This window comes from Sinohyriopsis cumingii, chromosome 1, assembly GCF_028554795.1.
Source record: "Sinohyriopsis cumingii isolate HCF-2022 chromosome 1, ASM2855479v2, whole genome shotgun sequence".
Taxonomy (NCBI): Eukaryota; Metazoa; Mollusca; class Bivalvia; order Unionida; family Unionidae; genus Sinohyriopsis; species Sinohyriopsis cumingii.
The window spans coordinates 65456814-65479877 of NC_142961.1; the positions used below are offsets into that span (position 1 = coordinate 65456814).

The following is a 23064-nucleotide window of genomic DNA, read 5'->3' on the forward strand; positions in this document are numbered from 1 at the left end:
AGGAGCTTCATTACAGCAAAGTAATGAATATCCCTCAGGGTCCTGCACAGAAGGATAATATCTAGCATAAAAAACAAAATCCACATCTTTGATACAAAAAGATAATCAATATTTCTTCCATGAAAGCAAAAAGTTATCTTCTGAACTTGTCAAACTCTGAGACTTGAACTGTAACAGTGCACAAAAGTGAGACAGCTTGATGCATGGGTTCCCTTTAAATCTTGATCAAATATTATAAGTGAGTTGCCCATTTGGCTCATCAGAACCAAAAAAATTAAAAAAACAAGACATTACATATTTTGCCTGAAAAAAACATTAAATGTGCCAATGAAACGAGACATTTTTGTTTTGAAGATCTTGAAAGAATAACATAATAAATATTCAGCCCCCTGCTTGGGTTCCATTTGCAGGTCCCTCAACCACATTGAGATAATTTGCTTAACTGTATCAAAAGATATAAACGTTTTGCACAAGTGAAGCACATGACCTATGAATGGAAAACATATTTTCAGGTTAAAGTCACCCCTATGGCAAGGACAATTTAATTTATCTTGAGGCTGCATAAAATGAATAAATTTATGCAAATACACAATTGTCATGTAGTTAATGATTTGTTAGATGGAAAAGAAAAGGAATTTCCCCAACTTTTGACTAAAATTTATTTTTTCTGACCTATCATAAAATTCTCTGACATTAACTGATATATATACTGACGTATAAGCAGACTTTAACTGCAAACAACACAGACCCTGATCTCCTGCCACAAAATGCACCAGCAGATCAGGGTTAATATTTTGTTGTACTGATTACTCCTAAAAAACTGCATGTGACACTTCCAGGTCTGTGCAGTTTGCAGTGGACTTGCCTTATAACCAGGTATATATGGTACTTGCTACATACCATCAAGTGGTGGCTTTTTGGAGTGAATACTGCAAGGAACACTGATTATGACTTTTCCATCATCTGGTTCTGTCAGTCTAGTGGTGCCCAATGATTCCTCATTCTGATGATAGCGGCCAAGTACAAGGGTCTCGTATGGCTTCTTATGTGAGGAGTCAAAATCATATACCATCTCACCACTCCTAGTTACCTGTAAAAATGATCTCAACTTTGAAAGAATTCCATATAATATTAAATTCTTTATAAAAAGATGTGTAAAAAATTGAATGTGAAAGAATTATGAGGAACTTAATATATTTCAATGCAAAAAGGTTTACAATATTTGACTTAAAACTAGATGAATGGTGAGCCAATTGACCATCTCAGTATACCACATGTATCCTACCACTATTCCATGATGGTTGTTGTTGTTGTTGTTGTTGTTGTTGTAGGGTTTAATGCCATTTTTCAGCACAAGATAGGCTATACATGGCGGCCAGTATCAATGGTGGAGAAGAACCTGGGAAAATCACGGAAAGAACCATTGACCCACGAGAAGCTACTGGCAAGCTTTCTCACAGTCCATGATGGAGATGAATCTAAAGCCAAACAAGAGATCCTAGAATAGACTGACACTCTATTGACCAAAAAGAATTTCCAAGAATTAAAGATAAGACCATTTCTTTGTTGTTACTGCCGAGTATTGTAACCATCTCTGATATTGCTAAGTGAGAACAAAATGTTAAAATTAGCTGCTGGTGTGGACACACTGGATGTCAGGTTGTCAATATTATTTTCAGTCATTTGGTGAAAACCCCATATTGAATAAACAACTGGAACCATTTTCATTTAGGACCATGTGAATTTCATAAAATGTCTATTGGTGATAACTTTGGAAGGAGCAGAGATAACAATATTTTCAAATATAACCACCACAATGGATATATTAAGGGTTATTCATTTTCACTGAGGACCAACTAGACACCAGAAAAACTCTTCTAAAGAAAATCCCATGTCAAAATTATTTTCCATTAAAATGAAGCAGCAAAATTAAGATTTTTACGATGGCCACATATTGGACATCAGATCAGCACCATTTTAATTTGTGATCAACAAAACATTATAAGAAGTCTTTTAGTGAAAACCAAGGCTGATATGACCATTCATTCAGAAGTAGTGATAAAAAGTTTTGTCTGGCTACTGTGGTAGCCATATTTGACCTCAGATCATCGCCATTTTTATTTAGGACACAGCATACATCGTATACATTTGTTTCTTGAAAAACCCTTATCAATATGATTTTCCAATCAGGAACAGTAGTGATAAAAAGATTGTATTGGCTATATTGGATTTCACATCAGCACCATTTTCATTTAAGACCTGCCGGACATCATAAGAATTCTGGTGAAAAGCTTATGTCAATATGACTTTTTGTTCAGGAGTTGCAACTGGATGACTTTTAAAAATGGCTGCATCAGCACCATTTTTATCTGGGACAAAGTAGATATCATAACAAGTCTTTCAGTGAAAACCTCATGTTAATCTAACCATCCATGTAGAACGAGTAGATAAAACAATATTTTCATGATGGATGTCATGGTGGCCATATTCAATAACATATTGGCACCATTTTCATTTAGGAAGGACCCACAAAACATAAGAAATGTTTTAGGGGAAAAACATGTAGATATGACCATATATTTGGGAAATATAGTGATAATACAATTTTCGAAATGTCTGCTGTGGTGGTCATATTAGATATTCAGGAGAAGTAGCAATGATAAGCTGGACACTGTAATAGCCATGTTGGATTTTTGAGAAGCACCATGTTCATTTTAGGACTGTGTAAAGTTTCATGTTATACACTGCAGTAAGCTACAAAAGGACAATACCAAACATTGCAGGAGCAAAGTGATCTGGGCAGGTCTGGCAAAGTTGCACTGTACAAGAGTTTCAAAAACTTGGACACAAATCTTACAAATGTTGAAGACAATGTAAATGCCATTGGAAAACTGTTGCCCACATCATGCTATCAGCTAATGCAGGAAATAAGAAAAAAAAACTAATAGAGGGAGTTAACAATACATTAAAGTATGACTGAAATTAGCAAATACTATTTGTTTTCCGAATCAATTTCTTTTGTATGGTGAAATTTGAGGAACAAACTGTTATATATATATAATTTGCATCGTTTGTTAGTTTTTGTTACAATTTCTTTTGTATGGTGAAATTTGAGGAACAAACTGTTATATATATATAATTTGCATCGTTTGTTAGTTTTTGTTACAATTTCTTTTGTATGGTGAAATTTGAGGAACAAACTGTTACATATATATAATTTGCATCGTTTGTTAGTTTTTGTTACAATTTCTTTTGTATGGTGAAATTTGAGGAACAAACTGTTACATATATATAATTTGCATCGTTTGTTAGTTTTTGTTACAATTTCTTTTACTTCATTATTTCCTATTGATAATGTAACAATGTATGTTGAACAAGACCTTGTCCAAAATCAAGTTCATTTTCTACCTTATCTGATTGATTTTTTTAAAAATTTGTAAACAACAAATATATAGCTAAAATATTCTCTATGTATATGGGTTGACTATTAGGATTATTATGTTGTCCAGAGTCAAGGACATTGTGTTTACCATGTTTTTATTATAACTATTTTATCTATTAAACATTAAGAACCTTCTGGAAGGTTATTTTCCATTAGGTAATAGTTTTTTAAAATAGAAAATGACAATTGGGACCCGAGATCAAAAAGAGGACACTATAATCTTGTTTTTCTGGAAAGTATATATGTGTGCTATAAGATCTTAGCAGAATCAATTGTATTATTGTTGTGTCCAGTAACTCATTTGGGCTGGAATTTTTTTATTCAAATTATTTATTCACTGGAAACACAAAGCATTCTTCAAAAATTACATTATTGGAAAATGAGACTTGAATTTATAGCCAAATTTCAATTAAGGTTATATTCTTGGATTGTATTATTGTGATCCAACAAAAGACTGTTAGCACATCACCACTACGTGAGCCACTATAGTCACATGATGGCCTCATTAACATTTCTAGTATCTCATACCTATTTTATGATGGCCTCATTAACATGTCTGGTATCACATACCTATTTTATGATGGCCTCATTAACATGTCTAGCATCTCATACCTATTCTACATTTTCATCAATGACATGTCTAGTATCACAAGTCTATGCTCTTAAAATAAGTAACAGAAAAAAGTGAAAGACAACAAGCTTTGTAAAATTTAACAAATAATTTATTTCCCTAGAATACTAAGAAAAATGAAAAAAGAACTTACAGAATTGCAAATTAAATCCCAAAATAATCTAAGAATTACAGAATTACAGACACACAAGTCCTAGTAATTTAAAGTCCTGAATAAAATTCAGTAAAAGTCTGCAATGATGTGTCTGTTATAGCTCCTAATGTGTTGATGTGTCAACACTCTTTTCTTGAATCACAGAAATATAATTCCAGGTTTGAGTATACTACAAATTCCAGTGAACGTCTCTATCCAAGAATTTTATCAGAGAACTTTGTATTTCCAGAGAAAATAATCACTTAAGTATAAAAATTTGAAGAAACAAGATTCATCCCAACTGGACACAACATAATACAACTTGAATGTGCTAGATGTTAAAGCGCGAATGATAAAATCCTCTGTTATAATATATATAGTTTTCTACTTGACCTCAAGTCACAATTAGCATTTTTTTAATAAAAAAACATTACCTAATGGAAAAAAACCTTCTAGAATGATCCTGATGTTTACAAAATAAAAACAATAACCTATTCACTTAGGAAATTCCAAAACCTTGACCCAAATAAACATATTTACTTCTTCTATTAATACAAATATTGATTTTAAACCCATACACATAAAGAATAATTAAGCTATGTATTAGTTGTGTACAATGAATAATAAAAAAAAAGTCAATTTGGGTCAAGCAGAAATGAACTCAATTTTGGACAAGGTCAAGTCCAACATACAATGTTACATTACAATAGCAACTAATGAAATAAAAAATAAAAAAAACTAACAAACAAACAATTATATTAAATATACATAACATCTAGTATCTCACACCTATTCTATGTTGGTCTCATTAACATGTCTAGTATCTCATACGTTTTGTATCTTGGCATCATAAGCATGTCAAGTATCTCATACCAATTTTATGTTGGCACTATCAAATGTCAAAATCACCAATGGTGATTATAATTTTTAAATAATCATAATTGACAAGCAATGAAAAACACATTTTTTGTAAGTGAAACTTGAGAGGCTTTATTCATTGTCTGCTGATTTTTACCTGCTAGCTGAATATATTACCAAGGTTGTATGAATGATGTAACAAATTAGATTACTTAATAAAAGAAACAAAAATGCATAATTCAGCAATAAATATTGAATTCATATTAGTCTGAGAAGAAACTTGAAGAAAAAGAGCAGAATTATGAAAGAAAATACTAGTAATAATAGGTGAAGACTAAAGTTAAATAGAACAGAACATTTTTATAATGGAGCAACTTTCTGGTACACTAGATAATCATATATGTCAGCACTTTTTCAGGGAAAAATTTGGGCACTGGCAACCACTTAAGGCATTGGCAGCTACTTAAAGCTTTTGATATTACCATATCTACCAATGTAAAATGTATATACAAACTGTGAACAATGTAGACCCAGGTCCACCCTTGTGCCTATGGGCTAATTCCCTGTCTGACCTGGTGTAATTTTCATCTGCAATTCAATATTCACTTTGGACCAAATTGTTGAAATCTTGTTTGTAGAGTTTAAAACAGAATATTACCTTTAACCAATACCATTCAGCCATCCATTTGACTGACCATGCTGGGAAAAGTTGATCCCTGATGTGCCTAATATGCATCTGTTTGTTTGTCACCCACACAACAACAAGACATCCCTCATTGGCTAAACTGGGTATTGGAAGCTGAATCAAGTCCTCATTTGTAAGACTATAGTATCTGTGTTTGATAGAAAAATGAAATAACATTCAAAATTAAAAAAGGAAATGACATCAGTTCTATATAATGTTATGTCTTACCTGCAAACCATGCCATAAAAGAGAGTTCCATCAAACTGTAACATTGATGACCACCACTGCCAGAAATAATATCATGAAACTCCCATTAAACTTTGTGCAACACTTTGAGCAAGAAATGTTACTCCGTTTGTGCAACACTTTGAGCATGAAATGTTGCTTCATCTGTGCAGCACTTTGAGCAAGAAATGTTGCTTCATTTGTGCAGCACTTTGTGCAAGAAATATTGCTTCATTTGTGCAGCACTTTGAGCAAGAAATGTTACTCCGTTTGTGCAACACTTTGAGCAAGTGCAGCACTTTGAGCAAGAAATGTTACTCCATTTGTGCAGCACTTTGAGCAAGAAATGTTGCTCCAGACTTAGAAATCTTTCTTGATATGTAACAATGCAGTCTTCAGATTTATCAAAACATTTATAAAACTTAGTTCACACAATATTTCCAAACTTTACAATACATATGCAGTTTTACATAGACTTAAATTATTAAATTAGTAATGAGGATCTTGAAAAAAGAATTCCTGAGAAAGATTGGAGATATTGTAAAGCCTAGGTTGATTGCAGAATGCATACTTTTTATGAGCTAAAGGAAAAAAATTATTTTAAAGAAAAATTAGAAGTATAATTATTTTTCACCCGGGCAAACACAATAGTTTTGGTATTGGTAATGATTTACAGACACAGCTGTGTATGACAGTAACCCTGGAAACTGGCCAAAATTAGTCCTTATTTTTATAGGCAGGTACCCTTTAAATAGAGTCACCTAACCAGGTAACCTGGCAATAAAACATGGAAGGAATGCAAGATATAGCAAGAGAAAGCTGGCACATTATTCAGATTTCTCAGTCAAGACCCTGTGTATATTTGATAACCATTTTACCCCAAACCAATAAAATCAAATCTGGACTTGTAAGACATGCAAGTGGACCATTATTACACAGAAACTATATGTAATGGAGACCATACTGGGTGACTATTAACAACACTGAGCAAATGATCACGATGCCAGATACTTAGAAGCTATGATGAGATCGGTGTGAATCTTACCATTGTGAACAGGTGACCTATATATGGAGGTGACTCCTAATACAGTATGACCCTATCAAGTAATTTCATTTACCATAAAATGCTCCCCTTATAATTATATAATCTAAAATTTTGATGTATTCTGATTGGTTAATTGCCACACACTGTTTTGCTGAATAATACAGCACCCTCATGGACACATGCCAGGGTGCTTTTCTCAACACATGATTTATGATCTCAACAGCAACACATGATTTATGATATCAACAGCTACCCTGACATCTTATCACCAATGAAGCTAGTTAGAGAATGCAGTCCTCCTTGTGTGTGCATGATTTACTACTAATCACTGAAGGAATGTACTTTATGTTGGTCTTTTTGTCCATCTGTCAGTATCTTCCCATTTTCATAAGTCAGTATTTGCGCTTTAAATAAAAGTTTACAGACAACAATTTACAGGAAGAAAAAAAATTGGTTTCCAAACATATACTGCTTATTAAAAAAGTGCTGTCTCATTTTGTTACAGTCAAAGAATATATTAACAAAATCATATGTCGTGTAATAAAATGTTCTTGACCTTTCACACTGGTTACTACAAGAATTATGTCATGTCATAAAATTCACTGACCACACTGTGGCATAACACTCAGCAACATCAGACAGCAGTGTCATGGAGTGATGCAAAGCCTTTTAATGTTATGTGGTAAACAGAATCCCAAACCACTATTCAAATGAAATGAAATTTCTTACTTTCATTGAATAACACAATATAACACTTGATGCAAGCAGCTCAATGCACATACTATTGTTCAACTTGTTTTAGAAGTTGTTTTAAAATCAACACATGTGTAACAGTCTCTCTTAAAAATATGGGATTTTTTTATACTTATAAACTGATACATCACAAATAATATTTTTTTTTCAAATATCTGATTATTTCGGTATCTATGCCTTACTTTTTCTTTCTCTTCACTGACTTGTTTTCCCATGGTGGGTCCATCACAATCAAGTCAAATTTTCCAACTGAAAGAAACAGGCATTGCTGACAAAAACATCTATGCAACACTGAGAATTTAAAAGACATATCCAATTATTGTTCATTATATATTCCTCTGAACTTAACTGAAGGAAGCAAACTTACTGGAACCACTCAAATCTTCAATCTGTTTACTACTATTATATTTTTATGTGCTGATGTCATAGTGGTTAGGATGCATACAGCCATTTCATTGCCCTACAGAATTAAGCCTGAAACACCACGAAGTCTGAAGCATAAAGAGGTAAACTTTGTTCAATTAGCACACAAAATGTATCTGAACAGTTTACTGGTGCATGATAAACATTCTACAAGACTACAAAAGTTAGCACTTACTTGTTAATGTAGCTTTAAATGTTGAAAGATTATCATTTCGTCATAATATTCCAAAATACTGGATGTCAGCCTCTACATATGACAGTGTGTAATGATATTATAGAATTACATTAACTTCCATGCACATTTCAGGGCCACACATCAATATGTGGAAGCTGTATAGTAATCAACTGTTACATCCATCGGTCTGTCATCCATTTAAACTTCTTGTAACTGGCATAGCCATGCAACCTTTACACATAATTGGTTGCCATTTGATAGGTGGTTTGCCTATTATATATAGATTTATCTTTTGAAGTTTTGTATTTTACAGGTCCAATACTGAAAGAGATATTGCCCTTTTTTATATAAATTTTATATCTCCATTAAAATTATTATTTTAATGACAGAAACTACTCAACATGTTGCTATGCAATTGTTTCTGTGTACATCATCTCACAGACCTAGAAGTCCCTTGTATGGCTTGTCTCATCAACTTGATTTTGGATGGGGTTATGTCCCTTTACAATAACTTCATATCTTTACATGGCACGTTGCTTGTAATTGACATAGCTCAAGAACCTTTCAACATATTCTGAATTAGTTTGGAAAAAACACTGTCTCAAAGACTTACATTTGTGAAACAAGGGCTGTAACTTTGTCCAAAAATGGAATAGATGAAATTTAACCCATAGAAGTATGGGTTAAAATTCATCCACTCCATTTTGGACAAAGTTATAGCCCTTGTTTCACAAATTCTTGTCTTCATTTGGAAGCTTGGAATGTTGCTTGCAATCAGTGTACTATCGCTAATGCCTACTGGCCCCCCAAAAAATCCAGGAATTCAAATCAGTTCTAAGATCAGTTCTTCCTTTTAAATGGTATGTTCTGAAACCGTTTCTAATATTCTTCAGCAATGTTTTCAAATTAGCTGCCATTGTAATGGACAAAATGGATGTTTGATGGCACCATTTTCATTTAGGACCAACCAGACATCATAAGAAGTCTTCTGGTGAAAAGCCGTATCAATATGACTCTGCCCTGGAGCAGTAGCAGTAACGAGATTCTAAATATGATTAGGACCAACTAAATATAAAAAGTCTTTCAGTGAAAACCGCAGTAGTCATCATTTTAAGAATATTCTCAAATTTATATAAGTGGAATTAAAGAGATGATAATAAATAGGTCAAAACAATTTTTTATTACTGTATGTTTTTTTTACTTTGTAATGAACCATGAAAGTGCAATCCATATACAGGCATTTGTAAAACGTAATTTGATGAAAAAATGCATAATGATTATGCCAAAAGCATAATGGTTGGAATGTATGCATATCATGTCATAACATTCAACAATTAGTTGAAGTTTGATTACCCCAGAATGATATACTGTGTCATAGCATTCTACCACTACCTGATGTTAGCCTCCCAAAGTATAATATTGTCATAATGTTCTGCAGTTACCTGATGTTAGCCTCCCAAAGTATAATATTGTCATGACATTCTGCAGTTACCTGATGTCAGCCTCCCAAAGTATAATATTGTCATGACGTTCTGCAGTTACCTGATGTTAGCCTCCCAAAGTATAATATTGTCATGACATTCTGCAGTTACCTGATGTTAGCCTCCCAAAGTATAATATTGACATGACATTCTGCAGTTACCTGGATACCTGATGTTAGCCTTCCAAAGTATAATATTGTCATGATGTTCTTCAGTTGCCTGATGTTAGCCTCCCAAAGTATAATATTATCATGGCATTCTACAGTTACCTGATGTTAGTCTCCCAAAGTATAAAATTATCATGGCATTCTACAGTTACCTGATGTTAGTCTCCCAAAGTATAATATTATCATGGCATTCTACAGTTACCTGATATTAACCTCCCAAAGTATAATATTGTCATGATGTTCTGCAGTTGCCTGATGTTAGCCTCCCAAAATATAATATTGTCATCACGTTCTGCAGTTACCTGATATTAGCCTCCCAAAGTATAATACTGTCATGATGTTCTGCTGTTACCTGATGTTAGCCTCCCAAAGTATAATATTATCATGGCATTCTACAGTTACCTGATGTTAGTCTCCCAAAGTATAATATTATCATGGCATTCTACAGTTACCTGATATTAGCCTCCCAAAGTATAATATTATCATGGCATTCTACAGTTACCTGATGTTAGTCTCCCAAAGTATAATATTATCATGGCATTCTACAGTTACCTGATGTTAGTCTCCCAAAGTATAATATTATCATGACATTCTACAGTTACCTGATGTTAGTCTCCCAAACTATAATATTATCATGGCATTCTACAGTTACCTGATGTTAGTCTCCCAAAGTATAATATTATCATGACATTCTACAGTTACCTGATGTTAGTCTACCAAACTATAATATTGTCATGCATTCTACAGTTACCTGATGTTAGCCTCCCAAAGTATAATATTGTCATGCATTCTACAGTTACCTGATGTTAGCCTCCCAAAGTATAATATTATCATGGCATTCTACAGTTACCTGATGTTAGCCTCCCAAAGTATAATATTATCATGGCATTCTACAGTTACCTGATGTTAGTCTCCCAAAGTATAATATTGTCATGCATTCTACAGTTACCTGATGTTAGCCTCCCAAAGTATAATATTATCATGGCATTCTACAGTTACCTGATGTTAGTCTCCCAAAGTATAATATTATCATGACATTCTACAGTTACCTGATGTTAGTCTCCCAAACTATAATATTGTCATGCATTCTACAGTTACCTGATGTTAGCCTCCCAAAGTATAATATTGTCATGCATTCTACAGTTACCTGATGTCAGCCTCCCAAAGTATAATATTATCATGGCATTCTACAGTTACCTGATGTTAGTCTCCCAAAGTATAATATTGTCATGCATTCTACAGTTACCTGATGTTAGTCTCCCAAAGTATAATATTATCATGACATTCTACAGTTACCTGATGTTAGCCTCCCAAAGTATAATATTATCATGGCATTCTACAGTTACCTGATGTTAGCCTCCCAAAGTATAATATTGTCATGACGTTCTGCAGTTACCTGATGTTAGCCTCCCAAAGTATAATATTGTCATGACATTCTACAGTTACCTGATGTCAGCCTCCCAAAGAATAATATTGTCATGACGTTCTGCAGTTGCCTGATGTTAACCTACCAAAGTATAATATTGTCATGACATTCTACAGTTACCTGATGTTAGCCTCCCAAAGTATAATATTGTCATGCATTCTACAGTTACCTGATGTTAGTCTCCCAAACTATAATATTGTCATGCATTCTACAGTTACCTGATGTTAGCCTCCCAAAGTATAATATTGTCATGCATTCTACAGTTACCTGATGTCAGCCTCCCAAAGTATAATATTATCATGGCATTCTACAGTTACCTGATGTTAGTCTCCCAAAGTATAATATTGTCATGCATTCTACAGTTACCTGATGTTAGTCTCCCAAAGTATAATATTATCATGACATTCTACAGTTACCTGATGTTAGTCTCCCAAAGTATAATATTATCATGGCATTCTACAGTTACCTGATGTTAGCCTCCCAAAGTATAATATTGTCATGACGTTCTGCAGTTACCTGATGTTAGCCTCCCAAAGTATAATATTGTCATGACATTCTACAGTTACCTGATGTCAGCCTCCCAAAGAATAATATTGTCATGACGTTCTGCAGTTGCCTGATGTTAACCTACCAAAGTATAATATTGTCATGACATTCTACAGTTACCTGATGTTAGTCTCCCAAAGTATAATATTGTCATGCATTCTACAGTTACCTGATGTTAGTCTCCCAAACTATAATATTGTCATGCATTCTACAGTTACCTGATGTTAGCCTCCCAAAGTATAATATTATCATGACATTCTACAGTTACCTGATGTTAGCCTCCCAAAGTATAATATTGTCATGCATTCTACAGTTACCTGATGTCAGCCTCCCAAAGTATAATATTATCATGGCATTCTACAGTTACCTGATGTTAGTCTCCCAAAGTATAATATTGTCATGCATTCTACAGTTACCTGATGTTAGCCTCCCAAAGTATAATATTATCATGGTATTCTACAGTTACCTGATGTTAGCCTCCCAAAGTATAATATTATCATGGCATTCTACAGTTACCTGATGTTAGCCTCCCAAAGTATAATATTGTCATGACGTTCTGCAGTTACCTGATGTTATCCTCCCAAAGTATAATATTGTCATGACATTCTACAGTTACCTGATGTCAGCCTCCCAAAGAATAATATTGTCATGACGTTCTGCAGTTGCCTGATGTTAACCTACCAAAGTATAATATTGTCATTACGTTCTGCAGTTGCCTGATGTTAGCCTCCTAAAGTAAAATATTGTCATGATGTTCTGCAGTTTTCTGCAGCTACCTGATGTTAGTGTCCCAAAGTATAATATTGTCACTGTGTTCTGCAGTTACCTGATGCTAGCCTCCTGATGTATGACAAATCTGACAGAAGAAATCTACTGTTTGGTGGTAACAGGAACTGATGCCCTAGAAGATCCACCATAATGCCAGTTGAACTTTTAATATGCTGCACTTCGTTAATAATGGTAGATTCAAACACTCCATCTAAAAAATAGAAATGACAAAAGGGATTGTTTAATAGAGAATTCAGTGAGCTATTGCACTGAGATGAAAGTATCAAACTACTGGTAAACTGTATTCCACAAAGTCTGGCTGGTTATAAATGTATTTGACTGTAAGAAGATACAATTTCTGTTTTTTGAAGTTAACTGCAATGAAATAAATGACTGTTAAATGTCTACTAAATGCAGGTTTGATCATATTTAACTTTGTTCCTTGAAAGAGAAAAGCATTTATTACATTTTGTACATTAGTACTCTCTATGCCATTCACTCCCCTTTGTATGTTGCCACTCAGTATGTCATTCATTCCCATTTGTATACTGTCACTCAGTATGTCATTTATTCCTGTTTGTATACTGCCACTCAGTATGTCATTCATTCCCATTTGTATACTGCCACGCAGTATGTCATTCATTCCCTTTGTATACTGCAACATAGTATGTCATTCATTCCCTTTGTATATTGTCACTCAGTGTGTCATTTATTCCTGTTTTGTATATTGCCACTCAGTATGTCATTCATTCCCTTTGTATATTGCCACTCACTATGTCATTCAATCCCTTTGTATATTGCCACTCTGTATGTCATTCATTCCTATTTGTATATTGCCAGTCAGTATGTCAAACATTCCCTTTGTATACTGTCAATCAGTATGTCATTCATTGCCCTTTGTATATTGCCATTCAGTATGTCATTCATTCCCGTTTGTATATTGCCACTCAGTATGTCATTCATTCCTGTTGTATACTGCCACTAAGTATGTCATTCATTCCCTTTGTATATGGTCACTCAGTGTGTCATTTATTCCCATTTGTATATTGTCACTCAGTGTGTCATTTATTCCTGTTTGTGTATTGCCACTCAGTATGTCATTCATTCCCTTTGTATATTGCCACTCAGTATGTCATTCATTCCCTTGTATATTGCCATTCAGTATGTCATTCATTCCCTTGTATATTGCCACTCAGTATGTCATTCATTCCCTTTGTATATTGCCACTCTGTATGTCATTCATTCCTAATTGTATATTGCCAGTCAGAATGTCAAACATTCCCTTTGTATACTGTCACTCAGTATGTCATTCACTGCCCTTTCTATATTACCACTCTGTATGTCATTCATTCCCTTTGTATATTGCCACTCAGTATGTCATTCATTCCATTTGTATATTGCCAGTCAGTATGTCATTAATTCCCTTTGTATATTGCCACTCAGTATGTCATTCATTCCCTTTGTATATTACCACTCTGTATGCCATTCATTCCCCTTTGTATACTGCCACTAAGTATGTCATTCATTCCAGTTTGTATATTATTACTCAGTATGTCATTCATTCCCTTTGTATATTGCCATGCAATATGTCATTTATTCCCTTTGTATACTGACATGCAATATGTCATTTATTCCCTTTGTATATTGCCATGCAGTATGTCATTTATTCCCTTTGTATACTGCCATGCAGTATGTCAAGCATTCCCTTTGTATTTATTTTCATGCAGTATGTCATTTATTCCCTTTGTATATTGCCATGTAGTATGTCATTTATTCCCTTTGTATATTGCCACTCAGCATGTCAAGCTGATGCATACTTTTACTTTACCCATAAATCAGTAAAAGTGAGAGTTGTGTCCTCACTTCATATGAAATTTTGGTCTGTAGCACTGATACCGATTCCCACATCAATCAGTATCATCACTATCAAATTTCATTCCTGCTATTGTAACAATACTAATTACCACTTCAATTTCTGTCATCTTCTCCTAAATTCACCACAGTTTGCATTAACAAATATTAAAATGTCTGCCTAAAATCAGCAAAACCATAGATTTTTTATAAGTATCACTAATGACATTTCCTCCAGTTTTGTTTCACCTTGAAATGGAGAGGACCCTGGATAAGTTTTGAAAACTTGTAGTCCAATCTCTTGCTACTTTTGTAATTTAAGGCCCGAAATAAACTGAAACAAACAAGAGGTAATGCCATTACCATGAGTAGATATTCTGACCTGATAATTTCATCTGCATTGATCTGCATCTGCATGCATATGCAATTCTGTTTTTCATACTGTTTTATCTTACAACACTACATATGATTATACAGTGTTGTTTATTGTACTATCTGCCATTCAAATTCAATTAATTGACAAAACATATCTACACTGTCTGTCTGGACAATTGGAATAAATAAATACTGCTTCAGGAATACATATGCAAGATATGATATTGGACATATTTTCTGTAAGTACCAACCCTACCCCTTCCCCAAGTCACTTTTTGCTAGAAATACCTACCCTACCCCTTGCCCAAGGCATAGTTTACTAGAAGAACTAACCCTAACCTTTGCCTCAGACCTGGCAAGGTTGTACACACGCACAGACATATTCTAATCATATTTTAATGTTTCCATTCTAATACAGAGTGTCAACAAATTGACACATTACTTTAATATCGCCTTTTCCAGAGGAAATTAGTTTTGTAGGGTTTAGTACCCAAGCCAAAGCCTCTGATGATGATGTCTTGTGGGGGTTTAGTACAATATATACTCGCTTATGAGTCCAATTGCAAACTGCACAGACCCAGATCTGCTGTCACATAATGCATCAGCAGATCTGGGTCTGTGCAGTTTGGCAGGAGCAATCAGTAGAATAAACAACACAGCCTCTGATCTGCAGGTGTATTATGTTATGGCAGATCAGAATCTTTGTTGTTTACAGTTTGACTTGACTTTTAAGTGAGAATAGATGATACCAAAGCCAAAGGCCTCTGATGGTACTGTCTTATGGGGTTCAGTACACAAGCCAAAAGCATGAATGACGTCAGTAGTGCACTACACTTCACCAAACAATACTGAAGGTGCACAATTCCCAGTTCAGCAGTCAGACTTCACAATTACATATCATAACACTCGGTGTGACAATTTCAAAGAGTATTTAATTCAAATTATTATGACTTACATGTCTGTGTTATGGGCTTAGCAGAAAAAGATTGATGGTCACCAGGAACATGACTTGCAGCACAAAGTGTTGCCAGAAGACTGCCTGGTCCATCAGCGTCAGCAACAATTCTAGCTCTTCTGTTGTTATCGATAACATTGCTGATGCTAAAAGTTTGTTCTCTTGACTGGGGCTTGCCAAAGTATGAACAGCTCTCAGATTCCTTCAGTAGATGTTTGTATGCTTGATAGATTTTGCATTTAATCTGGAATAAATAGGTGGTCATAATTTTTTTAAAATAATGATTATTACCTTATGTTATCAAGGGTCAGATCCATGTTGGGTGGGTCAGATCAGAATGGTTCCCTACCCCTCCCCTCCATAGCAGTGCCTTAACTTTCCAAAAAGAATTTCAAGGAATTCACACCAAAATAACTCTTCTTTTTATTTGTTGTTTTAAAAATTATTTCTGATATCATTGAGTGATACAATTTTCAAACTGGCCACTGGTGATAGTTGCCATTTTCATTTAGGGCAAAAGCTCCATCATAAGACTGTGTGTGAAAACCCTATGTTGATATGATCATCCATTCAGGAGAATTAGTGACAAAATTTGTAAAATGTTCATTGTGTCAGCCATATTTCAAGTCAGATTAGAACCATTTTCATTCAGGACCAATTAGATATCATAATCAGTGTTCTGGTGAAAACCTTATATCGCTTTTACATTTAATTTAAAAGTAACAATACGAAGTTTTTCAAGATGGCTTCCATTGTGGCCATATTAGATTATCAGGATGGAACCATTTTCATACAGTACTAAACATCAACAAAAGTCTTCTGGTGAAACATCAATGAAAGTCTTCTGGTGAAAACCCATTGATGATGTGACTTTTCTTCTAGGAGTAGTGATAAGATTTTCAAGACTGCTACTGTGGCAGCTATATTGGATATCAGACTGACCTATAAAACACCATAAGAAGTCTTCCAGCAAAAACCCCATGCTGCTATGGCTTTCAGTTCAAGAGGTGAAGTGATAAAGTTTTCAAGATGGCTGCTGTGGTGGCCAGACTGGTTGTCATTTTCATTTAGGACAGCATAAGAGGTCTTCTGGTGAAAAGTCTATGCTGATATTACTTTCCATTGAGGTAAAGCAGCAAGAATATGATTTTCAAGATGAGACTGTCATGCTGTCCATAATGGATATCCGAGCAGAAACATTTTCATTTAGGACAACTAGATATCATAAGAAATCTTTCTGCTGAAAAACCCATCTGGGGCAGTGAAAAAGCTTCAATATGGCTGCTGTACCAACATATAATAGGCCAGATTTTTATTTAGAACCAACCAAACATCATAAGAAATCTTTTAGTGATAACCCCATGGTGATATGACCATCCAATGAGAGTAGCAATGACAAGCTTTTGAAAGCGGACATTTGGGTGTCCAAGCAGAACCATTACGATTCACAGGACAACTAGATATCATAATTAGTCTCCTCTGGAAAACCTCACACTGAAATGACTGTCCATTCAGAAGAATAGTGATGACAAGATTTTAAAGATGACTGCCGTTACTGCCACAGTGGATGTCTGAGCAGCACATTTTCATTTAAGACCAACAAGGATGAATGTGTGTAGAGTGTCATGGCAATCATCCAAGAAGTTTAAGTGGCAGGGCAATAATACACCTGTGCTAATGGGCAGATTGACAAGGACAGACAATAGACAACAGACCATCCCACAAGCTCTTCTGGTCTATGACCTAGAGAGTTAAAAATAATAATAAAAACACAAAATCTTTGGCAACTTTTCTCACCAAATAACATTATTGTGTCCCCTATTTCAGTAGTTGGCTTAACCACGATGCTGAAACTAATTAGCTATGGCTATATTGGTAGTGAAGTTTAACAATGATTATCTGACATGGGTATAAGATAGCCCTACGAGAATTTTGAGATCTGCTATTCCTTCAAAGGTGTTAAAGATAATGCTATTTAAAGGTAGGCATTTAAAATGAATGGAATACATATTTTTGATTCAGGGCTGACAAAGTTTCTGTTACATATACCATAATGTTTATATACTTTAATGATAATACTGAATATTTTCTTTTTCTCAAAGTTGGGTTATTTTGCCTTATGTTATTATCCTTAGGGTTAATGCATTGGCGTATAAATAATCTACATGGTTTTAACTGCTACATATCATAACCAATTTGCAAAACAAAAGCACACCATTATTTAATCACTCCCTGGAGTCTTAAAAAATTACTAGAAAAATAAAAAGATCAAATGTATGTGTAATGAAATTGTGATCAATTTATAATTTCAAACTATGTGTACATATGAAAATGCTTTTATATTTACAGCTGTAACACGAATATATATATACATATATACATATATATATATATATATATATATATATATATATATATATATATATATATATATATGACGTGAACGTGGGTGTCTCCACGACACCTGGTGGATCTCCTTGCATTTTAAGAAAGTGTTGGTCACACATAGGCTGTGGGAGCAGCACATCTCCAGCAGTTGCTGACCATTCTCGTTGATCTTGCCCCTTCCGTAAAAGCCGAGACAGGTGGACCAGGCCTCATGGTCAGCTCCCACTCTAGCATTGAAGTCTCCTAGTAAGTAAAGGCTTTCATTGTTGGGGATACTGGATACTGCCTGATCCAGAGCCTCATAAAACTTGTCTTTCTCCTCGTAGGTGGAGCAGAGGGTTGGGGCGTACACACTGAAGATGTTGACCGGGCCTAAGGATGTTGACAGCCGGAGGGCAAGGATTCTCTCAGTACCTGATGATGGAGGTTCAATGAAGGCGATTAGCGTGTTCTTGACGGCAAAGCCTACACCATGCTGCCTAGGTTCATCCAAGGGCTTCCCCTGCCAAAAGAATGTGTAATTGGCTTCCCTGATGGTGCCGCTGTCAGCCAGTCGGGTCTCCTGGAGGCAGGCAATGTCGATGTCACTGGCACCAGCTAGACCTCGTCATCACCAGGCGTGCAGAACTGGCCAGTGTCCTCCTTACCCGCAGCTACCACAGTGCCGATTGTGACACAGACCATTCCCTTGTGGCCAGCAAGGTGCGAATATTACCCAAGAAGCTGCACCACGCCAAGAAGAAGGGTCACCCATGCATCAACACCTGCTGTGCAAGCAACCCAGAGAAAACACAGCAGTTCATCAGCAAACTGAAGGAAGCCCTCACCAAAGTGACACCTGATGACACCATTGACTCCAAGTGGTCCCATATCCATGACTCTGTGTACAATTCAGCCATCACAGCTTACGGGAAGAGGGAGTGAAAGAATGTTGACTGGCATGAGGCAAACTGGGAGGAGATGGAGCCCGTGACTGAGGCAAAGAGGAAAGCCCTCCTGGCATACAAGGCTGCACCTAGCCCCAGAACACTACAAGCCCTCAGGATTGCAAGGAATAATGCCCAGAAGACCGCCCGCCGCTGTGCCAACCCCTACTGGCTGAACCTTTGCAACAGTATACAGACAGCTGCTGACACCGGGGATACAAGAGGAATGTATGAGGGTATCTAAAAGGCGACAGGCCCCCCCCCAGCTACAAGACCGGCCCCCTCAAGTCCAAGATGGGTGAAGTCATCAGAGACCAGGGGAAACAACTGCAGCGATAGGTTGAGCACTATCTCGAACTATATGCAACCCAAAACAATGTCACTGGAACTGCCCTGGACGCCATTCCAGACCTGCCTGTCATGGAGGAGCTAGACACACAGCCCACCCTGGAAGAGCTCGGAAAAGCCATTGATTGCCTTGCCTGTGGGAAGGCTCCTGGAAGCGACGGCATTCCACCTGAAGTCCTCAGGAGCGGAAAACCAGCACTGCTCCAGCCCCTACGCACACTCCTCTGCCTTTGCTGGGAACAGGGATACATCCCACAGGACATGCGTGACGCCAACATCATCACTTTGTACAAAAACAAAGGAGACCGTAGTGACTGCAACAACTATCGGGGCATCTCCCTCCTCAACATCGTCGGAAAGGCTTTCGCCCGTGTTGCCTTGGCGCGCTTGCAGATCCTAGCCTTCCGCGTCTACCCAGAGTCCCAGTGTGGATTTCGAGCCGGCAGGTCAACTGTAGACATGATCTTCTCACTACGTCAGCTGCAGGAGAAGTGTCGCGAGCAGCAGATGCCCCTCTACATTGCCTTCATAGACCTGATGAAGGCGTTTGACATGGTTAGTCGGAGTGGACTCTTCAGACTCCTGCAGAAGATCAGCTGCCCCCCATGTCTGCTTGCTGTCATTATGTCGTTCCACGAGAACATGCACAGCACAGTGTGCTTCAATGGCGCAACATCTGAAGCATTCCCAGTCATTAGCGGAGTCAAACAAGGCTGTGTCCTTGCACTGACGCTCTTTGCCATCTTCTTCTCCATGCTTCTCCAGTACGCATTCAAGGACTGCAGCGAGGGAGTGTACATCCATACCAGGGCTGACGGCAAGCTGTTCAACATCGCTCGTCTCCGTGCTAAGGCTAAAGTCACAGAGGTACTCATCCGTGAATTGCTCTTTGCCGACGATGCAGCCTTGACATCACACACGGAAGATGGACTTCAGCAGCTGGTATGCCGCCTCTCCCATGCATGTAAGGAATTTGGACTGACCATCAGTTTGAAGAAAACGAATGTCATGGCACAGGACAGAGACTCCCCTCCCTCTGTCTCCATCGATGGGTACAATTTGGAAGTTGTCGAGATCTTCACATACCTCAGGTCTAACATCTCCAGCTCACTCTCCATTGATTCTGAGGTGGGCGGCAGGATTGCCAAGGCAGCAGCAGTGATGGCCAGACTTAACCAGAGGGTCTGGAACAACCCCAACCTCACAGAGAAGACCAAACTGCGTGTCTACCAAGCCTGCGTGCACAGCTCACTTCTTTACAGCAGCGAAACATGGACCACCTATGCAAGACACGAGAGGAAACTCAACAGCTTCCACCTGAGATGTCTGCGGCGCATTCTGCACATCCAGTGGCAGGACAAAGTACCCAACACAGAGGTTCTAGAACGCGCCAACATGAACAGCATGTTCTCCATACTCAGCGAGAGGCGCCTTCGCTGGCTCGGCCATGTCAAGAGAATGGACCCAGGTCGCATTCCCAAGGACCTGTTATATGGGGAGTTAGCAGAAGGTGCACAACCAACTGGACGACCATATCTGTGCTACAAAGATGTTTGCAAGAAGGATATGAAGACAGCAAACATCAATGTCAATGACTGGGAGAGCTGTATAAACAACCGTTCCAGCTGGAGTCTAGCTGTCAGGCAGGAAGTTCAAAACGCAGAGGAAAAGAGAAGAATAAAACAAGCTGAAAAGAGAGCTAAAAAGAAGGATAAGCAAAAGCGTACTTTGGAGCTACGCCATCGTCTCCCTTAGACGGACGGATGCCAAGATATATATATATACACACACATGCAAAGGCTTGTGGTAACTGTACTTTGGATGAGAGTCTGAAAGATGTCATTTATACAGAATGGGAAATAGCAGTTACTGTGAGAAGTAAGTTTTAAAATGATAGTGAATGTTTTAAATTAATCAACAGATAAATTTTGCAATAGAAAGATTTTTTTGGCAAAACAACTTCATTTGCGATCAACCAGTGTTCCTGGAAAAAATGTTAGAATTGAGTTTTAAAGTGATAAACTAAAACAAGGTGCTTCAAAAATATTCTCTGAAATGTTGGTACCATAAAATATTGCAACGGTTCACTCCCCCCCACCAAAATAGAGTTTCTGGTCAGCTGACCATCCTGTTTCTCATTGCCGACCCTAGCCTTTTTTACCACATGGTTAAAAAATAATCACAAACTGTCGCATATCTGTTTTAAAAAAAATGAGCTGTCTACTCTTAATTTTAAAACCAGAGCAATTGGAAACACATTTTTCTTTCCGAATATAGAACTGACATCCTTGGGAGACACAACACTTACATATTACATCATACTGTAACTCAGCTGTTGCTGATTTGGGAAATTAATTTTTTCCTTTTTATCAGTTTTAAGACTTGTCAATTTGGCAGGAATGGCCACCTGCCTTGTTGAACAAATGTCTGCTTACTTGTCAAATGCTTGTCAGACAACAATTTATCTAGGTGCATCAGTGTTTTCTCTAAACTTTATTTTTTTTATATCATGTGCACAAGTTCTTCCAACTTACACAAACATGCTCAGGATGGCTCACACTCATGAGTAATGTAGTCTTTCATGGTGGCAGAAACCATGAACCCCTGAAAAACCACCCAAGTTTGGATAGGCAACCACCAACTCATTCACATGCCAGAGCCCTGTATTGAAGCGGGGCATAGTGAGTATGCTAACAGTGTGCTTTCCAGGATTTATCAACTCAAAACCTTGGTATGCAGTGAAGATTGTTTGTTGGCAAATACCTTAGTGACCTCATCAAAAGTGAACAATAGGTTAAAATACTAAATTATTGTGATTTACAGTATGAATATTGATTCCTTAACTTACTAAACAAACTTAAATGAAATTGTTTCGTTGCAAAATAAAATAACTTTGAAATTACCTACAGGGAGTTATTCCCTTCCAGGCATTGCACAAATATGCTAGTCAGATATTAATAATCAGATAATGGGAGATAATAGTCATATATTTGAGGATTTTAGGAAATTAGTAGTTTTTTATCATCACAAATAGAGCTGAACCAGCAATGCATAAACTTAGCTGATAAAACAGCTGATGTTTGCATCTGTAAAACCACCTCAAATACCTAAATAACTGTTATCCCCAGTCACATGCTAAACTGTGCAGACAAATAACAGAAAATGTATATTTCAATTATACAAATTTAAAGGGATATCACAACTGTATTAAATTTTTCTCGATGTTATAGAGAATATCATAGATTTTACTGTCACTAAATTTGACAATAAACCAATTAAATAGATTACATTCACAAATGTGTTAAAATAATGAATATCTGCCCACTTTTATAAAACTTATGTCAGGTGAAAAATCCAAACCTTTTCATGCCGCTCCAAGGCTGCAATTTCTCCAGGATTCAATGCCTCATTCCTCTTTCTCTGTAATATCAGAGCCAAAATTATATCATTCCTTTGCCACCTT

At 36.5% G+C, this 23064-nt stretch overlaps 1 protein-coding gene across 1 annotated transcript in view; it reads right to left on the reverse strand.

The window, feature by feature from the left end:
- The window catches only part of LOC149807022 (N(6)-adenine-specific methyltransferase METTL4-like), a 42849-nt gene that overhangs the window by 4354 nt on the left and 15431 nt on the right, over nucleotides 1-23064 (reverse strand). Inside the window, exons 3-8 of the mRNA XM_089960799.1 lie at nucleotides 22962-23021; nucleotides 15940-16183; nucleotides 12817-12969; nucleotides 7955-8021; nucleotides 5723-5897; nucleotides 901-1090 (exon numbers count right to left, since the gene is read on the reverse strand). Coding sequence (XP_089816925.1) covers nucleotides 901-1090; nucleotides 5723-5897; nucleotides 7955-8021; nucleotides 12817-12969; nucleotides 15940-16183; nucleotides 22962-23021 — 889 coding nt within the window. The remainder of the gene's footprint in view (nucleotides 1-900; nucleotides 1091-5722; nucleotides 5898-7954; nucleotides 8022-12816; nucleotides 12970-15939; nucleotides 16184-22961; nucleotides 23022-23064) is intronic.